The 17,432-nt window shown below is 44.4% G+C and overlaps 1 protein-coding gene across 5 annotated transcripts in view; it reads left to right on the forward strand.

Moving 5' to 3' along the window:
* ZNF451 (zinc finger protein 451) overlaps positions 1-17,432 on the forward strand; it is a 38,761-nt gene that overhangs the window by 6,756 nt on the left and 14,573 nt on the right. For all 5 annotated transcript variants that reach the window (XM_073675465.1, XM_073675464.1, XM_073675468.1 and 2 more), the window contains exons 6-11: positions 2,424-2,574; positions 6,472-6,598; positions 8,578-8,731; positions 11,513-11,660; positions 13,060-14,675; positions 15,446-15,532. In XM_073675465.1, coding sequence (XP_073531566.1) covers positions 2,424-2,574; positions 6,472-6,598; positions 8,578-8,731; positions 11,513-11,660; positions 13,060-14,675; positions 15,446-15,532 — 2,283 coding nt within the window. The remainder of the gene's footprint in view (positions 1-2,423; positions 2,575-6,471; positions 6,599-8,577; positions 8,732-11,512; positions 11,661-13,059; positions 14,676-15,445; positions 15,533-17,432) is intronic.

Genomic DNA, 17,432 nt, shown 5'->3' on the forward strand with positions numbered 1-17,432 from the left:
TACAAAATAAGGTCTTTTGAGCTTAGTTTGAGAGCAGCATGAGTAGTTTTATGTCTTGGTGCTGTGTGTAAGAGAGGGGTGAACTTGCAGGTGATATAAGGAGGCAAAATCACAGCCTGTTTCGTCATCTCTGCCCCTGTACGGCCTCTGACCTCCCCGGGCAGTTATACAAAAATGTCCCTGTACGGCCTCTAACCTCCAGGAGCAGTTATACAAAACTGTCCCTGTATGTCCTCTGACCCCCCCCCCCCCCCCCCTCGGGCAGTTATACTAAACTCTGTCCCTGTACGGCCTCTAATCTCCAGGAGCAGTTATACAAAACTGTCCCTGTATGGCCTCTGACCCCCCCCCCCCTCGGGCAGTTATACTAAACTCTGTCCCTGTACGGCCTCTAACCTCCAGGAGCAGTTTTACAAAACTGTCCCTGTATGGCCTCTGACCTCCCCGGGCAGTTATACAAAACTGTCCCTGTACGGCCTCTGACCTCCAGGAGCAGTTATGCTGAACTTTGTCCCTGTACGGCCTCTGACCTCCAGGAGCAGTTATACAAAACTCTGTCCCTGTATGGCCTCTGACCCCCCCCCGGGCAGTTATACTGAACTCTGTCCCTGTACGGCCTCTGACCTCCAGGAGCAGTTATGCTGAACTTTGTCCCTGTACGGCCTCTGACCTCCAGGAGCAGTTATACAAAACTGTCCCAGTACGGCCTCTAACCTCCAGGAGCAGTTATGCTGAACTTTGTCCCTGTATGGCCTCTGACCTCCAGGAGCAGTTATACTAAACTCTGTCCCTGTACGGCCTCTGACTTCCAGGAGCAGTTATACTAAACTCTGTCCCTGTACGGCCTCTGACCTCCAGGAGCAGTTATACTAAACTCTGTCCCTGTACGGCCTCTGACCTCCAGGAGCAGTTATACTAAACTCTGTCCCTGTACGGCCTCTGACTTCCAGGAGCAGTTATACTAAACTCTGTCCCTGTACGGCCTCTGACCTCCAGGAGCAGTTATACTAAACTCTGTCCCTGTACGGCCTCTGACCTCCAGGAGCAGTTATACTAAACTCTGTCCCTGTACGGCCTCTGACCTCCAGGAGCAGTTATACTAAACTCTGTCCCTGTACGGCCTCTGACCTCCAGGAGCAGTTATACTAAACTCTGTCCCTGTACGGCCTCTGACCTCCAGGAGCAGTTATACTAAACTCTGTCCCTGTACGGCCTCTGACCTCCAGGAGCAGTTATACTAAACTCTGTCCCTGTACGGCCTCTGACCTCCAGGAGCAGTTATACTAAACTCTGTCCCTGTACGGCCTCTGACCTCCAGGAGCAGTTATACTAAACTCTGTCCCTGTACGGCCTCTGACCTCCAGGAGCAGTTATACTAAACTCTGTCCCTGTACGGCCTCTGACCTCCAGGAGCAGTTATACTAAACTCTGTCCCTGTACGGCCTCTGACCTCCAGGAGCAGTTATACTAAACTCTGTCCCTGTACGGCCTCTGACCTCCAGGAGCAGTTATACTAAACTCTGTCCCTGTACGGCCTCTGACCTCCAGGAGCAGTTATACTAAACTCTGTCCCTGTACGGCCTCTGACCTCCAGGAGCAGTTATACTAAACTCTGTCCCTGTACGGCCTCTGACCTCCAGGAGCAGTTATACTAAACTCTGTCCCTGTACGGCCTCTGACCTCCAGGAGCAGTTATACTAAACTCTGTCCCTGTACGGCCTCTGACTTCCAGGAGCAGTTATACTAAACTCTGTCCCTGTACGGCCTCTGACTTCCATGGGCTGTTAATCAAAACTGACCTCCAGGGTTAGACCATCAACACTTGGACATATAATCAACCCCATGTCTTAACCTAAACCTTTGTTATTTCTGTGACTCCAATGTACTGCCGTCTGGTACATTCAAATTTTTATCCTAAAGGTATGTGGATCTCTGGGTTTATGGGGTAATAATGGGGCTCCCTCCATTAGCCTACTAGTGTCAGTGGGGTGCAAACTGGTAGCTTTGTTAATCAAGTGCCTAATAGAGTAACTAAATCTAAGGGCCGGGTCTGACTGATTACTGACAAGCATAAGCCAGAAGAGCATCAAAGTATTGCTAGGAAAAAGGTGGAAAATGCATTAAGGTTTTCAAGCAATAAAAAAGCAAAGTTGATAGAGTTGAGCAATTGGACCGGCGTCCAGACTGTTCCTCTTCACGTCTGCGCCTGGCATGGTCTTTTGTGACCGGGTGATGTCATGTACATTTTAGTCATTAGTCGGTTGTAGGATGCCAGGTGCAGAAGTGAAGACAGACTGCCAGGACGACTGGACAGGACAATGGACCAGGGTCGCACAAATTAATTGCTCACCTTTAATTCACCAGTTTTCCTTTTTAGTGTGATGCATCTGACATGGTAAATATTTCATATGTTTAAATTCCAGGCCTTAAACCCGGCAGCGTTTCTGCCAGCAGCCGACAGTTCTCTAGATCCCATGAAGCCAATCCCGTGAGGAGTCAGCCAATCACATGTCCTGTTATGAACTGTGAACGGAGCTTTGACAACGGACAGCTGCTGTTAGGTCACCTGAAACGGTAAGATGAGCACAAGATGTCCTCCAGGGTGACATCTGTCACTTCTTCACTTATATGCAGGGCTGCTTAGACTGTTTCTATCATAATCCTTGTTTGCTCGGGTGAAGGAATCCATGGATGTTTTCATTCTGGTTGCTATTATTAGTATTGAGTGTTGCAGAAAATTCTGTGACTTTTCCAGACATCTGATTAAGGTTTGTAAAAAAAAAAGTCTGAACCTATACAGCAGAAACAACCACCTGGAGAACTTTCTGATCACGTCAATGCTTTATCTAGTCCGCACAGTACACTGTGAGGCTGTGATCACACAGTGTGTATGTCCCGACCATGCCGTGATGTTACCCACACACCAGTCGGCTCTGACTTGTTGAGGCATGTACTCTAGAAGACCTCCACCGGTGTCTTGTATCCAGCACCAAGATGTCAGCAGCTCCGAGGTGAGGCACCACAGATGTTTCCACATGAGGTTTACCAGTAGGGCATTGTCCATGGCATTGCGCGCTCTCCGTCTGTTTTCTTTCTACTCTACCACATAGTGCCATGTCTTAAGGAACACAGGTACCGGGACCTTGTCATGATGTAAAGACAGACATTATTCAGATCTGGCCACCTTCTTCCTTGACTCCATGGTCCAGTTCTTATGCTCATATGCCAATTATAGGTGATTTTGGTGGTGTACAGTGATCCACAAATTTGCACTTTGACAGATCTGTCTATGCAACCCTGTTCTCAAAAAGTTGCAATGCACTGTCTGTTCTGACCCATTTATATCATAGCTAACAGTAAAGTGAACCTGTCAGCAGGTTTTTGCTATGTAATCCGATAACATTATATAGGGGCACAGACTCAGATTCCAGCGATGCCGCTCACTGAGCTGTTTGTTGCAGTTTTAATACAATCAGTGTTTTATCAGCAGGAGATTATCACTACAGGACTAGTTGTCTCATGGCATGTAGTCCTCCTACTCTGTAGAACCCTGCTCCTATCACTGATTGGCGGCTTTCTACATATGCAGTGTACACAGAAAGCTGCTGGATCTACAGCAGAGAAAAGTGATTTTATCAAATCTGCATCAAGCAAGCGGTACATCACTGGAATCAGGGTCTCTGCCACTACATCATGCTGCTGAGAGATTCCCTTTAAATGTTATAGCATTTGGCCTTTTTTTGGAATTGGATGCCTTGGACCCCCACCCCTCCCCCCCACTCCTTGTTAACTGAAAGGAACCTGACTGTGTAACTTTTTGTTTTTGTACACATGTTTGATATAATCATGGCAACCAGGATGAAATTGGTTTATATTTGTGAAAAATAAATATTGTGATTTAAAATTATCTAGAAACTAATGTTTGGTTTGTGTTAATCATATTTATGGCCTCAATTTTAAGGTGATTTATCACGGTCTTTATTTTTTTAAATATAATCAGTATATTAAAAACTAATTGTGAAGAGTGCCATTGTGTTGTGAATGGTAAAATTATTAAAGGGGTTGTTCCCTTTTAGAAACTTCCTGTTCCTGGGAGCAGTTTGTTATAAAAAAAAAAAACCCCAAAAAAACTACCGAGCTTTACTCTCCATCCCCGGTCCACAGCTTGGTGTCTGTCACGGTTCCTGGTGTCTGACCTTGGCTGCATTTCTGTCGACAGCGTGACAGCCAATCACCGAGCTCAGCACCTCTCCCTGCTCAGAGTTACTGAGCTCAATGATTGGCTGCCGTGCTGTCAACGTGATGTCAGTTCTGCACACAGAGACATCAGGAGCAGCGGTGGACACTCAGAGGTGGACGGTGAGTAAATTGCTCTCTGGAACTTTCTGAAAGGGGACAACCCCTTTAATATGTAATTGGTCCACAGGGGTTGTCCTCTATAACTGTAGTGTGTCAATCATGACATACTTAGATGCTGTATGGAATTTCGGGATGGCTGCCGGCCCTATCTAATATATATAATTGTCTTATCCCGTCTGTCTGTCTGTCCTTCTGTCTAGGAAATCCTGCGTCGCTGATTGGTCCGGTCACGGCCAATCAGCGACGCGGCATTTCAGAAAAAGATGGCGGCCGTTAGCGGCTCATCTGCCGCACGGAGGTCAGCGGCGATGCAGCCGGCTGCTCGCAGCATAAGTCCCCCGACCGGAGGAGCCGCTGACCTCCATGCGGCTACTGTCAGGAGATCAGCGGCTACAGCTGCTTATCTCCCGACGGCAAGTGTGACCTCTCCTCCTCTCCCCTCTCCTCCACTCTCCTCTCCTCCCCTCCACTCTCCTCTCCTCCCCCCTCCACTCTCCTCTCCTCCCCCCTCCACTCTCCTCTCCTCCCCCCTCCACTCTCCTCTCCTCCCCCCTCCACTCTCCTCTCCTCCCCCTCCACTCTCCTCTCCTCCCCCTCCACTCTCCTCCCCTCCCCCCTCCACTCTCCTCCCCCTCCCCCTCCACTCTCCTCCCCCTCCCCTCTCCTCCCCCTCCCCTCTCCTCCCCCTCCCCCTCCACTCTCCTCCCCCTCCACTCTCCTCCCCTCCCCCTCCACTCTCCTCCCCTCCCCCTCCACTCTCCTCCCCTCCCCCTCCACTCTCCTCCCCTCCCCCTCCACTCTCCTCCCCTCCCCCTCCACTTTCCTCCCCTCCCCCTCCCCTCTCCTCCCCTCCACTCTCCTCCACTCTCCTCCCCTCCACTCCCCTCCACTCTCCTCCCCTCCACTCTCCTCTCCTCCACTCTCCTCTCCTCCACTCTCCTCTCCTCCACTCTCCTCCCCTCCACTCTCCTCCCCTCCACTCTCCTCCCCTCCACTCTCCTCCCCTCCACTCTCCTCCCCTCCACTCTCCTCCCCTCCACTCTCCTCCCCTCCACTCTCCTCCCCTCCACTCTCCTCCCCTCCACTCTCCTCCCCTCCACTCTCCTCCCCTCCACTCTCCTCCCCTCCACTCTCCTCCCCTCCACTCTCCTCCCCTCCACTCTCCTCCCCTCCACTCTCCTCACCTCCACTCTCCTCCCCTCCCCTCCCCTCCCCCCGCTTGCTCAGGGCCCCGGCACCCGGCGCCATACTTACCCGTCCCCGTGCCTCCGCAGCTGCTCCTGTGTCTTCCGCTGCTGCTCTGTGACGTCTCAGGTCAGAGAGCGCTGTGACGTCTTTGCGCTCGCTCCTGAGCGGTCACAGCGTGCAGCGGGAAGATGCCGGCTACGCTGGAGTCCCGAGCAGCAGCTGGGAAGTGAGGTGAGTATTGGATATTTTTTTTTATTGTATGGGGGCATAGGGCATTAAATGGTGGAGTGGGGTGTGTGTGACATCGTGGAGGGGCCATTATAAGCGAGGGGGGTGTGTGACATCCTGCATGGGGTATTATATAGGGGGGATGTGACTTCCTGCATGGGGCATTATAAGGGAGGTTGGGGATGTGACATCCTGCATGGGGCACTATGGGGCGGGATGTGACATCCTGCATGGGGTATTATATAGGGGGGGTGTGACTTCCTGCATGGGGCATTATAAGGGAGGGGGGATGTGACATCCTTCATGGGGCATTATAAGGGAGAGGGGATGTGACATCCTGCATGGGCTACTATGGGGGGGGGTATGACTTCCTTCATGGGGTATTATATAGGGGGGATGTGACATCCTGCATGGGCCACTATGGGGGGGATGTGACTATTGGCGGCAGATTTAAAATAAGTACGCCACCGTCGGGAGACATATTCTAGAATACCCGATGCGTTAGAATCGGGCCACCATCTAGTCTGATATAAACTGGTATGCTGTACGGACCACGAACCGTGTGATGCGCCTATCCTAGCATACCTTCTAAATGAACCTCACAAATGCAATTTTAATGTAGCCAAACTATAAAGGAATTGGGCGTAATTTGCCATACGCCGTTCATTAACCATTACCATATTCTTTTTTTCCAAGGTTCGATCATTCTCCCTGTGACCCCTCCATTGCTCTTCATGGTGTGTGTGACAACTCGTATGCCTGTGTTCTGTGTCTCAAGCGATTTGGAAGCATAAAAGAGTATAATGATCATCTTGCAGAAAAGGTTGGTTCTTTCACACAAATGAAAATCTTCAGTTTTATGGATTGGGCTAAAAAATTTTTTTTTATTATTTTTACATTTATTAAAAAAAAAACCCTGTGCTCATAAACAAAGTATTATAAACCCTTTTATTATCAGTGCTCAGCCTTAGACTTGTTAAGTGGTTATATGTAAGAAAAAAAGCACATTGCAATATGCGAATGTGACCTGCCCTTTGTGCAAATTCATGTGCTTGTCACTGTTCAGCCACCTCATGCCATCATGCATGCCGGGTGCCACCAATGGATTGCCCTCTATCTGCTTCAATGACATGGGCACTATTTAACGTAGTATCCTAAGGAGTATAACTGAGCTGAACTGTCAGTTGCCCTGTGCAATCACATGCCTTAAAGAAGCACTCCCATCAAAGTCTTTCTCTTATTAATATATTGCAGTCATCATATTATATAGCACTGTGTACTTGCAATTGCTCATTTTGCCTTTCTACTCAGCTAATTCTTCTCTTTTCCATTTGGTTTATGGCATCACATGATTAAACCTAGCTGAATTCTTCTAAGCTCCATGTAGGAACAGGAAGTCTATTTTCCTTGCGTGAATCATCCGCCTCCTCAACGCTTGTCCCCACTGCTCTGCTCCGCCACAACCCTCCCCCCTGCCAGGGATTTTGCAGTGATGACTCGTGCAGAGCTTAGAAGGATTCAGCTTGTCAGATTTAATCACATGATGTCAGACCGAATGTAAAAGAGAAGAATTATCTGGTAGAAAGGCAAAATGAGCAATTGTAAGTACACAGTGCTATATAATATGATGACTGCAATATATTAACAGGATAAAAATTTGATAGGAGGAGTGCTTCTTTAAGTAAACATACTTTCATGTTCATGGGCTAATTGGGTAGACCTCTTGGTCAGCAGCCTTTTAATTAAAGCAGTTTGTGAGATGCCAGAGATCAAACACCAATGATCATAATTTTATATCCCTTCTCCTACTAAAATGCCATAAATGTAATTGATTGGAAAAGTCCATTAACTCCTTAATGGCCTATGATTCACATTTTTTTCATAGGTCACTAAAAGAAAGTATGAATCTGAGCTGAGCCTGCTTCATAACTGTCTGATTCTGGCCGTGTTATATGAGGAAGGGGCTGTGTCCTCCTGTCCCGTCACGTGAGACCCACTTGAGGGAAACGCGTCTAATAGAGTATTGATAAGGCGTTCTTAGTGTCCGTTATTTATTCTCTGACCGATAAATCTTCAGTTTATTTTGTTAAGTATTCGTGATATGGCAAAGTTACAGTGTTTCCCCTTCCTGTTCTATGAACTATGAATAGGACAGATCATTAATGGAATTTTGAAGGCTCAACAGAAATTTCTGCTGTCCGTTTAAGAGACTGCTGACTGCCCAATGGTGACAGTGTGCACACATGGTTGGGATTCTCCTCCATACCCCGCCCAAGTGGGAGGTCAGGAACTCGGCCGCTATAGATTCTCAGCCGCTTTATTCAATAGCATTTAAAGAAGCTGATGAGAATCTAGTTGGCACATGACTGCAACTATGAGCTCAATGTGACCGCTCACTCGTTCTGGAGATAGAAGGGAATAGAGTTGTTAAGGGAAATTAGTGAGAATCTAGTTCATGACCTCCCACCTGTGCTGGATATGGAGCCAAAACTGTACAGTGTTCGCATTGCGTACAAGACAAGACTGCAGAAATTTTCTTTGAGCCTGGAAAACCCCTTTAAATGCTGCCTAGTGGTGGTTTGGATAGCCTCTTCAGAGTTAACTCTTTACCCCCTCTCTAGCCTTTATAGAAATATTAATAAATGTTAATAAAGTAGACTATTTCATCCTGGCTGACGTACTCTCCATTGTGGCTATCCATTTGTTTTTTACTTTAGATATATGATCATTTTACCTTTTCATTGATAACTAGTGAGTGGGTTTAGATTTTGAAGTTCTGTTTTCACGTTTACTTTCTTGTAGGCAAAGTTGTCTGATGGCCATGAAAGACGCATACCCTCACTACATATCCAAAGTTTTGCCTGTCCATGCTGTTTTCTACTGTTTTACCAAAGGGATGAATGCCTGAAACACATGTCTGCAAGGAATCACTTCAAGCGAACGATTGTCATAAAAGGTGGGTTGCTGGGATGTCACATTGCACTATCGCAACTGGATTCACATGGAAATGTTCATATTGTTTTGTAATGTTACCAAATGTTCAATGCAAAGCTGATTGTATGTGAAAGGAAGAAGTTTACAAGGCAGAGGCTGACCCATGGGATGCACCCCATCAATAAGAACGCAGCGGAAAAGTGGGCCATTTATAGAAATGAGAGGGACTTTTACAGACAGTGAATATACTAACAAATGTACATCCATACAGATGGGGTTCCCAAAGGTCTGGGGATCTCCCAGCTCTCCAGACACTTGTGTGGTAATAAATACTTGTGTTCTCCAGTTTTTAGAATTATTAATTCTTGACAGTGCATTGTACTGTTCCTCCTGGACATGGATGCTACTTGGTGAAAGGTGTCCTTAAACACTCTGATATTATCTAGTTAGTGCTGACCTTATCAGACTGAGTAGTGACGGACCCCTTTAATAAGGGGAATGGTAATTCACAGATCCAATTATGGTCCCAAATAATTTGGGAGAAAAACTGACTTTACAGTGGTACTGACCAGGGCCCCTTTAATGATAATTTAAATATATACAGTAACTACTAGTCTGTTTCCTGATCATATGTTTTTCAGATTTGCACATTAATCCCTTCCCTTGTTGCGAATACATATATACAGTACAGACCAAAAGTTTGGACACACCTTCTCATTTAAAGATTTTTCTGTATTTTCATGACTTTGAAAATTGTACATTCACACCGAAGGCACCGGAAATGGTTTTCACTTCACAGGTGTGCCCTGTCAGGTTTAATAAGTGGGATTTCTTGCCTTATATATATGGGGTTGGGACCATCAGTTGTGTTGTGCAGAAGTCTGGTGGATACACAGCTGATAGTCCTACTGAATAGACTGTTAGCTGCTTTTTTCTTGCCATAATACAAATTCTAAGTAAAGAAAAATGAGTGGCCATCATTACTTTAAGAAATGAAGGTCAGTCAGTGCGAAAAATTGGGCAAACTTTGAATGTGTCCCCAGGTGCAGTTGCAAAAACCATCAAGCGCTACAAAGAAACTGGCTCACATGAGGACCGCCCCAGGAAAGGAAGACCGAGTCACCTCTGCTTCTGAGGATAAGTTTATCCGAGTCACCAGCCTCAGAAATCGCAGGTTAACAGCAGCTCAGATTAGAGACCAGGTCAATTCCACACAGAGTTCTAGCAGCAGACACATCTCTACAAGAACTGTTAAGAGGAGACTTTGTGCAGCAGGCCTTCATGGTAAAATAGCTGCTAGGAAACCACCGCTAAGGACAGGCAACAAGCAGAAGAAACTGGTTTGGGCTAAAGAACACAAGGAATGGACATTAGACCAGTGGAAATCTGTGCTTTGATCTGAGGAGTCCAAATTTGAGATCTTTGGTTCCAACCAATGTGTGTTTCTTTGTGCGACGCAGAAAAGGTGAACGGATGGACTCTACATGCCTGGTTCCCACCGCGAAGCATTGAGGAGGAGGTGTGATGGTGTGGGGGTGCTTTGCTGGTGACACTGTTGGGGATTTATTTAAAATTGAAGGCATACTGAACCAGCATGGCTACCACAGCATCTTGCAGCGGCATGCTATTCCATCCGGTTTGTGTTTAGTTAGACCATCATTTATTTTTCAACAGGACAATGACCCCAAACACACCTCCAGGCTGTGTAAGGGCTATTTGACCAAGAAGGAGAGTGATGGGGTGCTACACCAGATGACCTGGCCTCCACAGTCACCAGACCTGAACCCAATCGAGATGGTTTGGGGTGAGCTGGACCGCAGAGTGAAGGCAAAAGGGCCAACAAGTGCTAAGCATCTCTGGGAACTCCTTCAAGATTGTTGGAAGACCATTTCCGGTGACTACCTCTTGAAGCTCATCAAGAGAATGCCAAGAGTGTGCAAAGCCGTCATCAAAGCAAAAGGTGGCTACTTTGAAGAACCTAGAATATAAGACATATTTTCAGTTGTTTCACACTTTTTTGTTGTTAGGTATATAATTCCACATGTGTTAATTCATAGTTTTGATGCCTTCAGTGTGAATGTACAATTTTCATAGTCATGAAAATAGAGAAAAATCTTTAAATGAGGTATGTCCAAACTTTTGGTCTGTACTGTAGATGATTGCAGATTTTACAGCTGTTGCTTTCTGCGAGGTAAAGCCAATCAGAAAATGTTTTACCTCACAGAATCTGCTGTGACCCATACTGTCCTGTCTGTATACTCTTTTGCTCCCTCCTCTGCTCAGGAGATGTGGTTATGATCAGACTGTGCTCCAGCCATTACACAGTACACAGCTGGGGCACATTTATAAGATTATCTCAGAACAGGAACATTTTATTTAATCACATCCAATTGTGGAAGTTATTATTATTCCAAGATCTATGGATTAAAATTTGTTTTTGGAAAAACCTCTTTAACTGATATCAAAAGTGCACCAGTTACCATGTTTTGTTTTGTTTTTTTAACATCTACTGCTAGGACAACATGGCTCAAGTTCTTTTTTTTTTTTAGCCAGATGGCCGGATAGAGACCCAAGGAGACAAAAAAATGCAACATAATGATTGTCACTTTGTTTTTTTTTTCCTTCAAAAAATGCCCCAAACTGACTTGAACAATGCCAATATCTTGGTTAAAAAAAACCCCTCAATTACCAGTCTATGGCCCTGCCATCTGTCAGATCTCCAATTACTCTCTGCTCTGGGGTCTATAGCACTATAAGCCAATGTTTTCTTACATTTATATTGTTTCCTGTGTTTCTGTTTCAGACGAGAAGGGCACCCCATGTCCTATACCTATGCCAACATATGCGAAAAATGTTCTGATTGGTCTATGTAAAGACATCCATTTTCAGATTGTGTGCACATCTTGTCGTCTGGAGCTGCGCTCATACACAGAACTCACTGCTCATTTTAGGTGCGTGTCTCGTTCCTATCAATCATTAGTATGTCATTCGTCTGGAAACTTTTAGGTACATTTGTAATGCAAAAGCCATTGGCATCTATGTGCTGTACTGGCAGCTGGAAAGCGTTCCTGATCTGCCTGCTTCCCTCCCCAGCTTTATATATGATGATGATAAAAGCTTTGAACTGAAACTTTTATGTTTGGGGCAAGCCAAAATCGATTTTGGTCCCAAAGTTTGCATATTGTCGCGAGCACACAAAGTAATGGTGCTGCTAATCGCTCAGTTGGCTGATGATCGGCCTGTTTAGAAGGGCATTTTGATTACACGTCCTTTTGTCTCTTATGTTCTGGACATTGTATTTCCTAGTTATATTATCAGCTTTTAGCTAGGTGTAATCTCTTGCGTGACAAAATACGTTATCTTTGAGATATTGCCCCTCAAATGGGAACAGAAAAGTGGTAATGCCCCTTGACTGAGGTGTTGGAGATATCAAAATTCTCCACCCCGCTTTAGATCTGACTATAGGTGGGTTCACACCACCCGACTTGCGGCAGTGAACGACCACCGATCAGCTACTTGTTTGGTGATCGGATCGGTGACCGTTTAGTATTTTTACGCAGGCTGACTGCATTTATTATGTGCACAGAACGATCAGTAATAGATGGTACTTAGGCTGCCATTGCTCTCGGCAGCACAGGTCCTGTTTACACAGTGCAATGTGCTGCCAAGAACGATGGTCTTTTATGCGAACCAAAAGATCATTTAACCTGGCGATCGAGAGTTTTATTCATTTGCTGGATAGACAGCCCTTTTAACACTGCTTGATTATCCGGAAAAAAGTGTTTATTGGAAAGCTTGTACCTAGTAATTGTGCATTGTAAATGCAACTCAGAGGAAATCTATCACCAAATTTCTGCTACCCCAGCTGAGAGTAGCATGATGTAGGGACGGAGACTCTGCTTCCAGTGATGTTACTTAATCAAAACTTCTGCAAACAGCAAAGTAAAAATAGATTTATCTGCTGCAGATCTACCAGTTTTCTGAGAGCTGAGCTCTATATAAACACACACACACCACACTGACCACTTTCTGTGCATAACCTGAAAGCTGCTAATAAAACAGTGATTTTTATAAAATGTACATGAAGCTGGAATCGGTGTCTCTGCCCCAGTCCGAGCTCAGCAGCTCATGCATTGGGTGCTATCAAGCAATTTATGAGCACTGAGCTCAGTGAGTGGCTAGCGCAGTGCTCTAATCCCAACACCGGGGCCACTGCAGATGAGTTTTTTTATGTACTTTCCACGATGTTTATACCTCCTTTTTAAACGTTTATTGGCAACTTGTCATCATGTGTTGTGTGTTTTGTTTTTTTTTTTGTTTTTTTTTCAATGTTTCTTCTGTTCAATTTAGAACCCGGTGCAGAAAATCTGGACCCGTCTCCCTTTCTGATAAAAGCATTGCGGATGTGGCTGCGATATTCCTCCTGAAGGCCTATTGTCCATATTGTAGACAAGCCCTAAGTACTGACGCTCACATCACAAAGCACATTGCAAAAAATGCTCATAAAATAAAACGTATTACTTCCATAGAAGAATCTATACTGGCCTTCTGTTACATCAATGAAGGAACTAAAACCCCCTCCGAAATCTGCTTGTCCGCAGCAAATGCTAAACCCTGCATGCTTAAAAGGACTTTACCAGAGACTGGTACTTATCATTTGCAAAAGTACAAAAAAGAAAGCGCGAGTACCACAATTGGCCCCAGCCGGGTGAAGAGTGAGCAGGATGTCCTAGTGAAGGCATGGTTCTGTGAATGTGATACTCAGTTCCCATCTGAGCAAGCTGCTAAGAAGCATATCATGACGATCAACAGAATTTTTCACAGATGCTTGGTGTGTGGCAAGAAGGCCGAAGACTTGGGCATTATTCACCTCCATATGAGCAGATTCCATGGTGGGGCACATCTGAATAATTTCCGCTTCTGGTGCCAAACATGTCGCATAGAACTGGTAAGAATTGAAAATGTCATGATGCACCTTTCAGACTGTCATGGAGGTCATTCATTTTATTATGAAGATGATGTTTTAGAGCAGCCATCTACATCTACTGAACCACAGACGACTCCTATGCCACTAGAAGAAGTCCCAGCATCGCCACCACAGCAGTCTGCCAAAGGCACGTGGCAGTGCCAAATGTGTGAAGAAATGTTCGATTCTGAGGAGATGGTTCAACGACACTGCAAATCTCTTTCCATACATCAGTTCCACAAGTACATCTGTGACACCTGTAAAAAGAAGTTTCACAAGCTAGAAACTTTACTCCGCCACTGTCAAGGCCAACATGATGGAGATGTAAAGATGAAGTATTTCTGTGGCCTCTGCGAAGATCTCTACTTTGATGAAGAAGGGGATTTTCTTGCCCACTATGAGACCTTCCACGGCTTAGATTATGGGTATGTTCCAAATCAGGTCCAGTCTCCTTTAAAAAGTCTTGAAGTGCCATCTGCCTGCCCCGCTGGGGTGGAGAACCGTCTGACATGTGGCTGTCTTCCACAATATATTGATAAAGCAAGTAAGAGGGGGGACTCCCGGCAATGCTTAGCTAAACTCTTCAAGAAAGGAAAGCTCTGGTACCGCTGCAATTCCTGCTCGGCAACTGACCAGACACTTGAAGGCATAAGGAGCCACTTTTGTGAAGAAGAGAAACAATCGAGCGACATTGATTTTGTTATAAAGTGCAGCATTTGCTCCAAGTTCTTCTCTGATGCTGATGGTGCCCAAAGCCATTTTCACAAAAAGCACTGTTTCCTTGAGAAACCCCACATCAGTATTAAACCCCAGGAGTCCAAGAACGAGGTGTTTAAGTTCACCGCGAGTGCTCCTGTTTCTAAGTCATTGAAGACTGAGAATGTCCATACCAAAAAGTTACATTATCAAGCGCTTGGTAGATCTCTAGAGGTGCCAGGTCCACCCTCTGTAAAAATTGACAATGGAACAGAGTTTATGGATTTTACCCCTACAGAAAAAGGTACTTTGTTTTCATTTTATCACGTAAAAATATTTATTTTTTTACACATTTTATCATGTTTAAAAATGATCAGATGTATGTATGTTTTAATATAGCGTGTAGTACATTGATTGAGGTTTTCCAGCCCCATAACATTTTAAAATGTATTTTTTTTTAAAGTTGATAAAAAATACTGAAAAAAAGTACTTTAAATGTGTCTGTGCACCAGATGATGCCTTCATAGCTCAGAAATGAGCACTCTTACTTTTACGACAATAATAAGTATAAGCAGTAATATGAAACATTAAAGTGTTACATGTATGCATATAGGAAGGTGCTGCTGCATTTTTTGTGTGCTTTTGAATTGCTGTCAGGGATTTCTACCTGCCACTTCATTCGCATTTTCTTTTTGCATAGGTCAAAAATAGCTATTCTCTAGCATAGGCTTCTTCTAGGCAAGATGATTAATATAATGTAAGACTACAGTTGCTGTGAGTGCCCCCCTCTCACAGATGGGGCTTATGGGATTCTTTGGTTTATGGAGATTTAAAAGGCAACGACAACACAACTTTTTTCCCATGTTATTTTAATGTGCAGCCTGTTGTACTGCATTTTATTATGTGGAAGGAAAAGCTGCTTCCTCTGGACCCTTGGTGGTCCAGTGGGCAATCTCAAGTCAGAAATGCTATGTCAGCGCTATGAGCATGGGTGCAGGGATGTAAGTGCTTCCACAATCTTATTCCTGGAAGTTTTCAATTAGCTTATTTAACCACTTGATATACCCTTTTCAGGAATGCCCACTTTGGTACCAGAACCTGTTTCAACTACTAGTAATTGCAGAACTGAAATTAATGAAAACCTACAGCCTATGGAAATTGGTATAGTATTTTTTTTTATTTTTTTTTTAGTCATATATGTTGTACAATATCGTGTAAGGCTTAAGGTATGTTCACACTTGGCAGATTTGATGCTGCATACTTAAAAATGTGGTTGTTTCTGCAAACCGCATACTGATACACTTTAAGTTTGCACACTTCTCCACAACAAATCTGCTGTGTGTGAATATCCACTTATAGGTACTGCTATGCAGTCCCCTGATGTTTGCGGCCTTGAGACGCAAGGTAGATAAAAGATCCAGGGGATTGACATGAATTGCCTGATCCAGAGGATCGACAGTTAACCAATTGTGTAGACACTTTTAATGTTAGACATAGCATCGGGGAAGACTGTTGTACATGGCAAATCAGAGAGGAAAGACAGAGGGTCAGGGAGGGCAGATCATAAAGGCTGTAGAAAGGGAGGAAAGCACAGGGGGAGGATTCGCTGTTTACAAGTACAGAGAGGAAGCCGAGCACTTGTGGCTTCTCTGCAAAAGGAGAGAATATCGCAGTATCTGTTAGCACGTAGGAGAGGAGACCCTCCATGGGTTGTAGAAGAGGGAAACGAATACTTAGGCCTGAGTCATTAAAGTAATTATGACAGAATAATGGCGTAAACCACTTTGAAAAGTCACAACATTTTTTCATAAAGCAGATTTGCAATACAATATTTTTTTTTTATTGTCATGTCAGTATAGCCCAGCTCTGCCACAACTGGCAAGGGTGATACTGAGGCATGACTCCACCGCTTGTCTAATTCATGACCTTACGCCAAAAAATCTTACTCCAGTCCTTGACTGTCCTGCTTGCCTCTTGTCAGACTCTCCTAATTTGATTCCAATAGCTCCTCTTTAAGACTGGAGTGAACATCGCCATCATCTTGATTCTGGGCTTTAGTGTTTGTATCCTGAATGCATAACATGGCATGTATTACTGGAAGAGATGTCTATATATGAGAAGTCTAAAGCTAGGAGTAGGTTGCAAATTGCATTTTGGGGATATGAAAATGAAGGAATGAAGATTTGCAGCTTAAAAATCTTAAATGGTTACTCTTTAAATTTTATTTCATAAATCAATGGCTCACTTGAAAATAAGAATCTTTGTAATGTATTTTATCAGATAAATCCGCTTCTTTCTCCTCCTGGACTGATTGTTCATTCCCAACTGCTGGGTAAAATCTGGGCTCAGTGAAGACAGACTTTCACATTACTGAGATAGGAGATGACAGTTGATGCTTTTAACCCCTTAATGACCGGAGCATTTTCCGTTTTTGCATCTTCGTTTTTTACTCCCCTTGTTCTCAGAGCCATAACTTTTATTTTTCCATCAATATGGCCGTGTGAGGGGCTTATTTGTGGCGGGACGAGTTGTACTTTTGAACACCATCACTGGTTTTACCATATCGTGTGCTGGAAAACGGGAAAAAAAATTCCAAGTGCGGTGAAATTGCAAAAAATGTGCAATACCACAGCTGTTTTTTGGTTGTTTTTTTTACCACATTCACTAAATGCTAAAACTGACCTGCCATTATCATTCTCCAGGTCATTACAAGTTTGTAGACACCAAGCATGTATAAGTTCTTTTTTTATTTAAGTGCTGGGGAAAAAAATAAAAGCCATTTAACGAGACCTGTAGCGCTTCCATTTTTCGGGATCTAGGGTGCCGAGCTGGTGTTTTTATTGATACAATTTTTGGGTACATTTGATGTTTTGATCGGCCGTTATTGCATTTTATTGCAATGTTGCGGCGACCAAAAAAACGTAATTCTGGAGTTTAGAATTTTTTCCTCGTTACACCGTTTACCAATCAGATTAATTCTTTTTTTATATTGATAGGGCGATTCTGAACGCTGCGATACCAAATATGTGTATGTGTTTTTTTTTTTGTTTTATTGTTTTAT

The sequence above is a fragment of the Phyllobates terribilis genome, unplaced genomic scaffold, assembly GCF_046119375.1.
Source record: "Phyllobates terribilis strain yellow unplaced genomic scaffold, ASM4611937v1 Scaffold_3__8_contigs__length_932513732, whole genome shotgun sequence".
NCBI lineage: Eukaryota > Metazoa > Chordata > Amphibia > Anura > Dendrobatidae > Phyllobates > Phyllobates terribilis.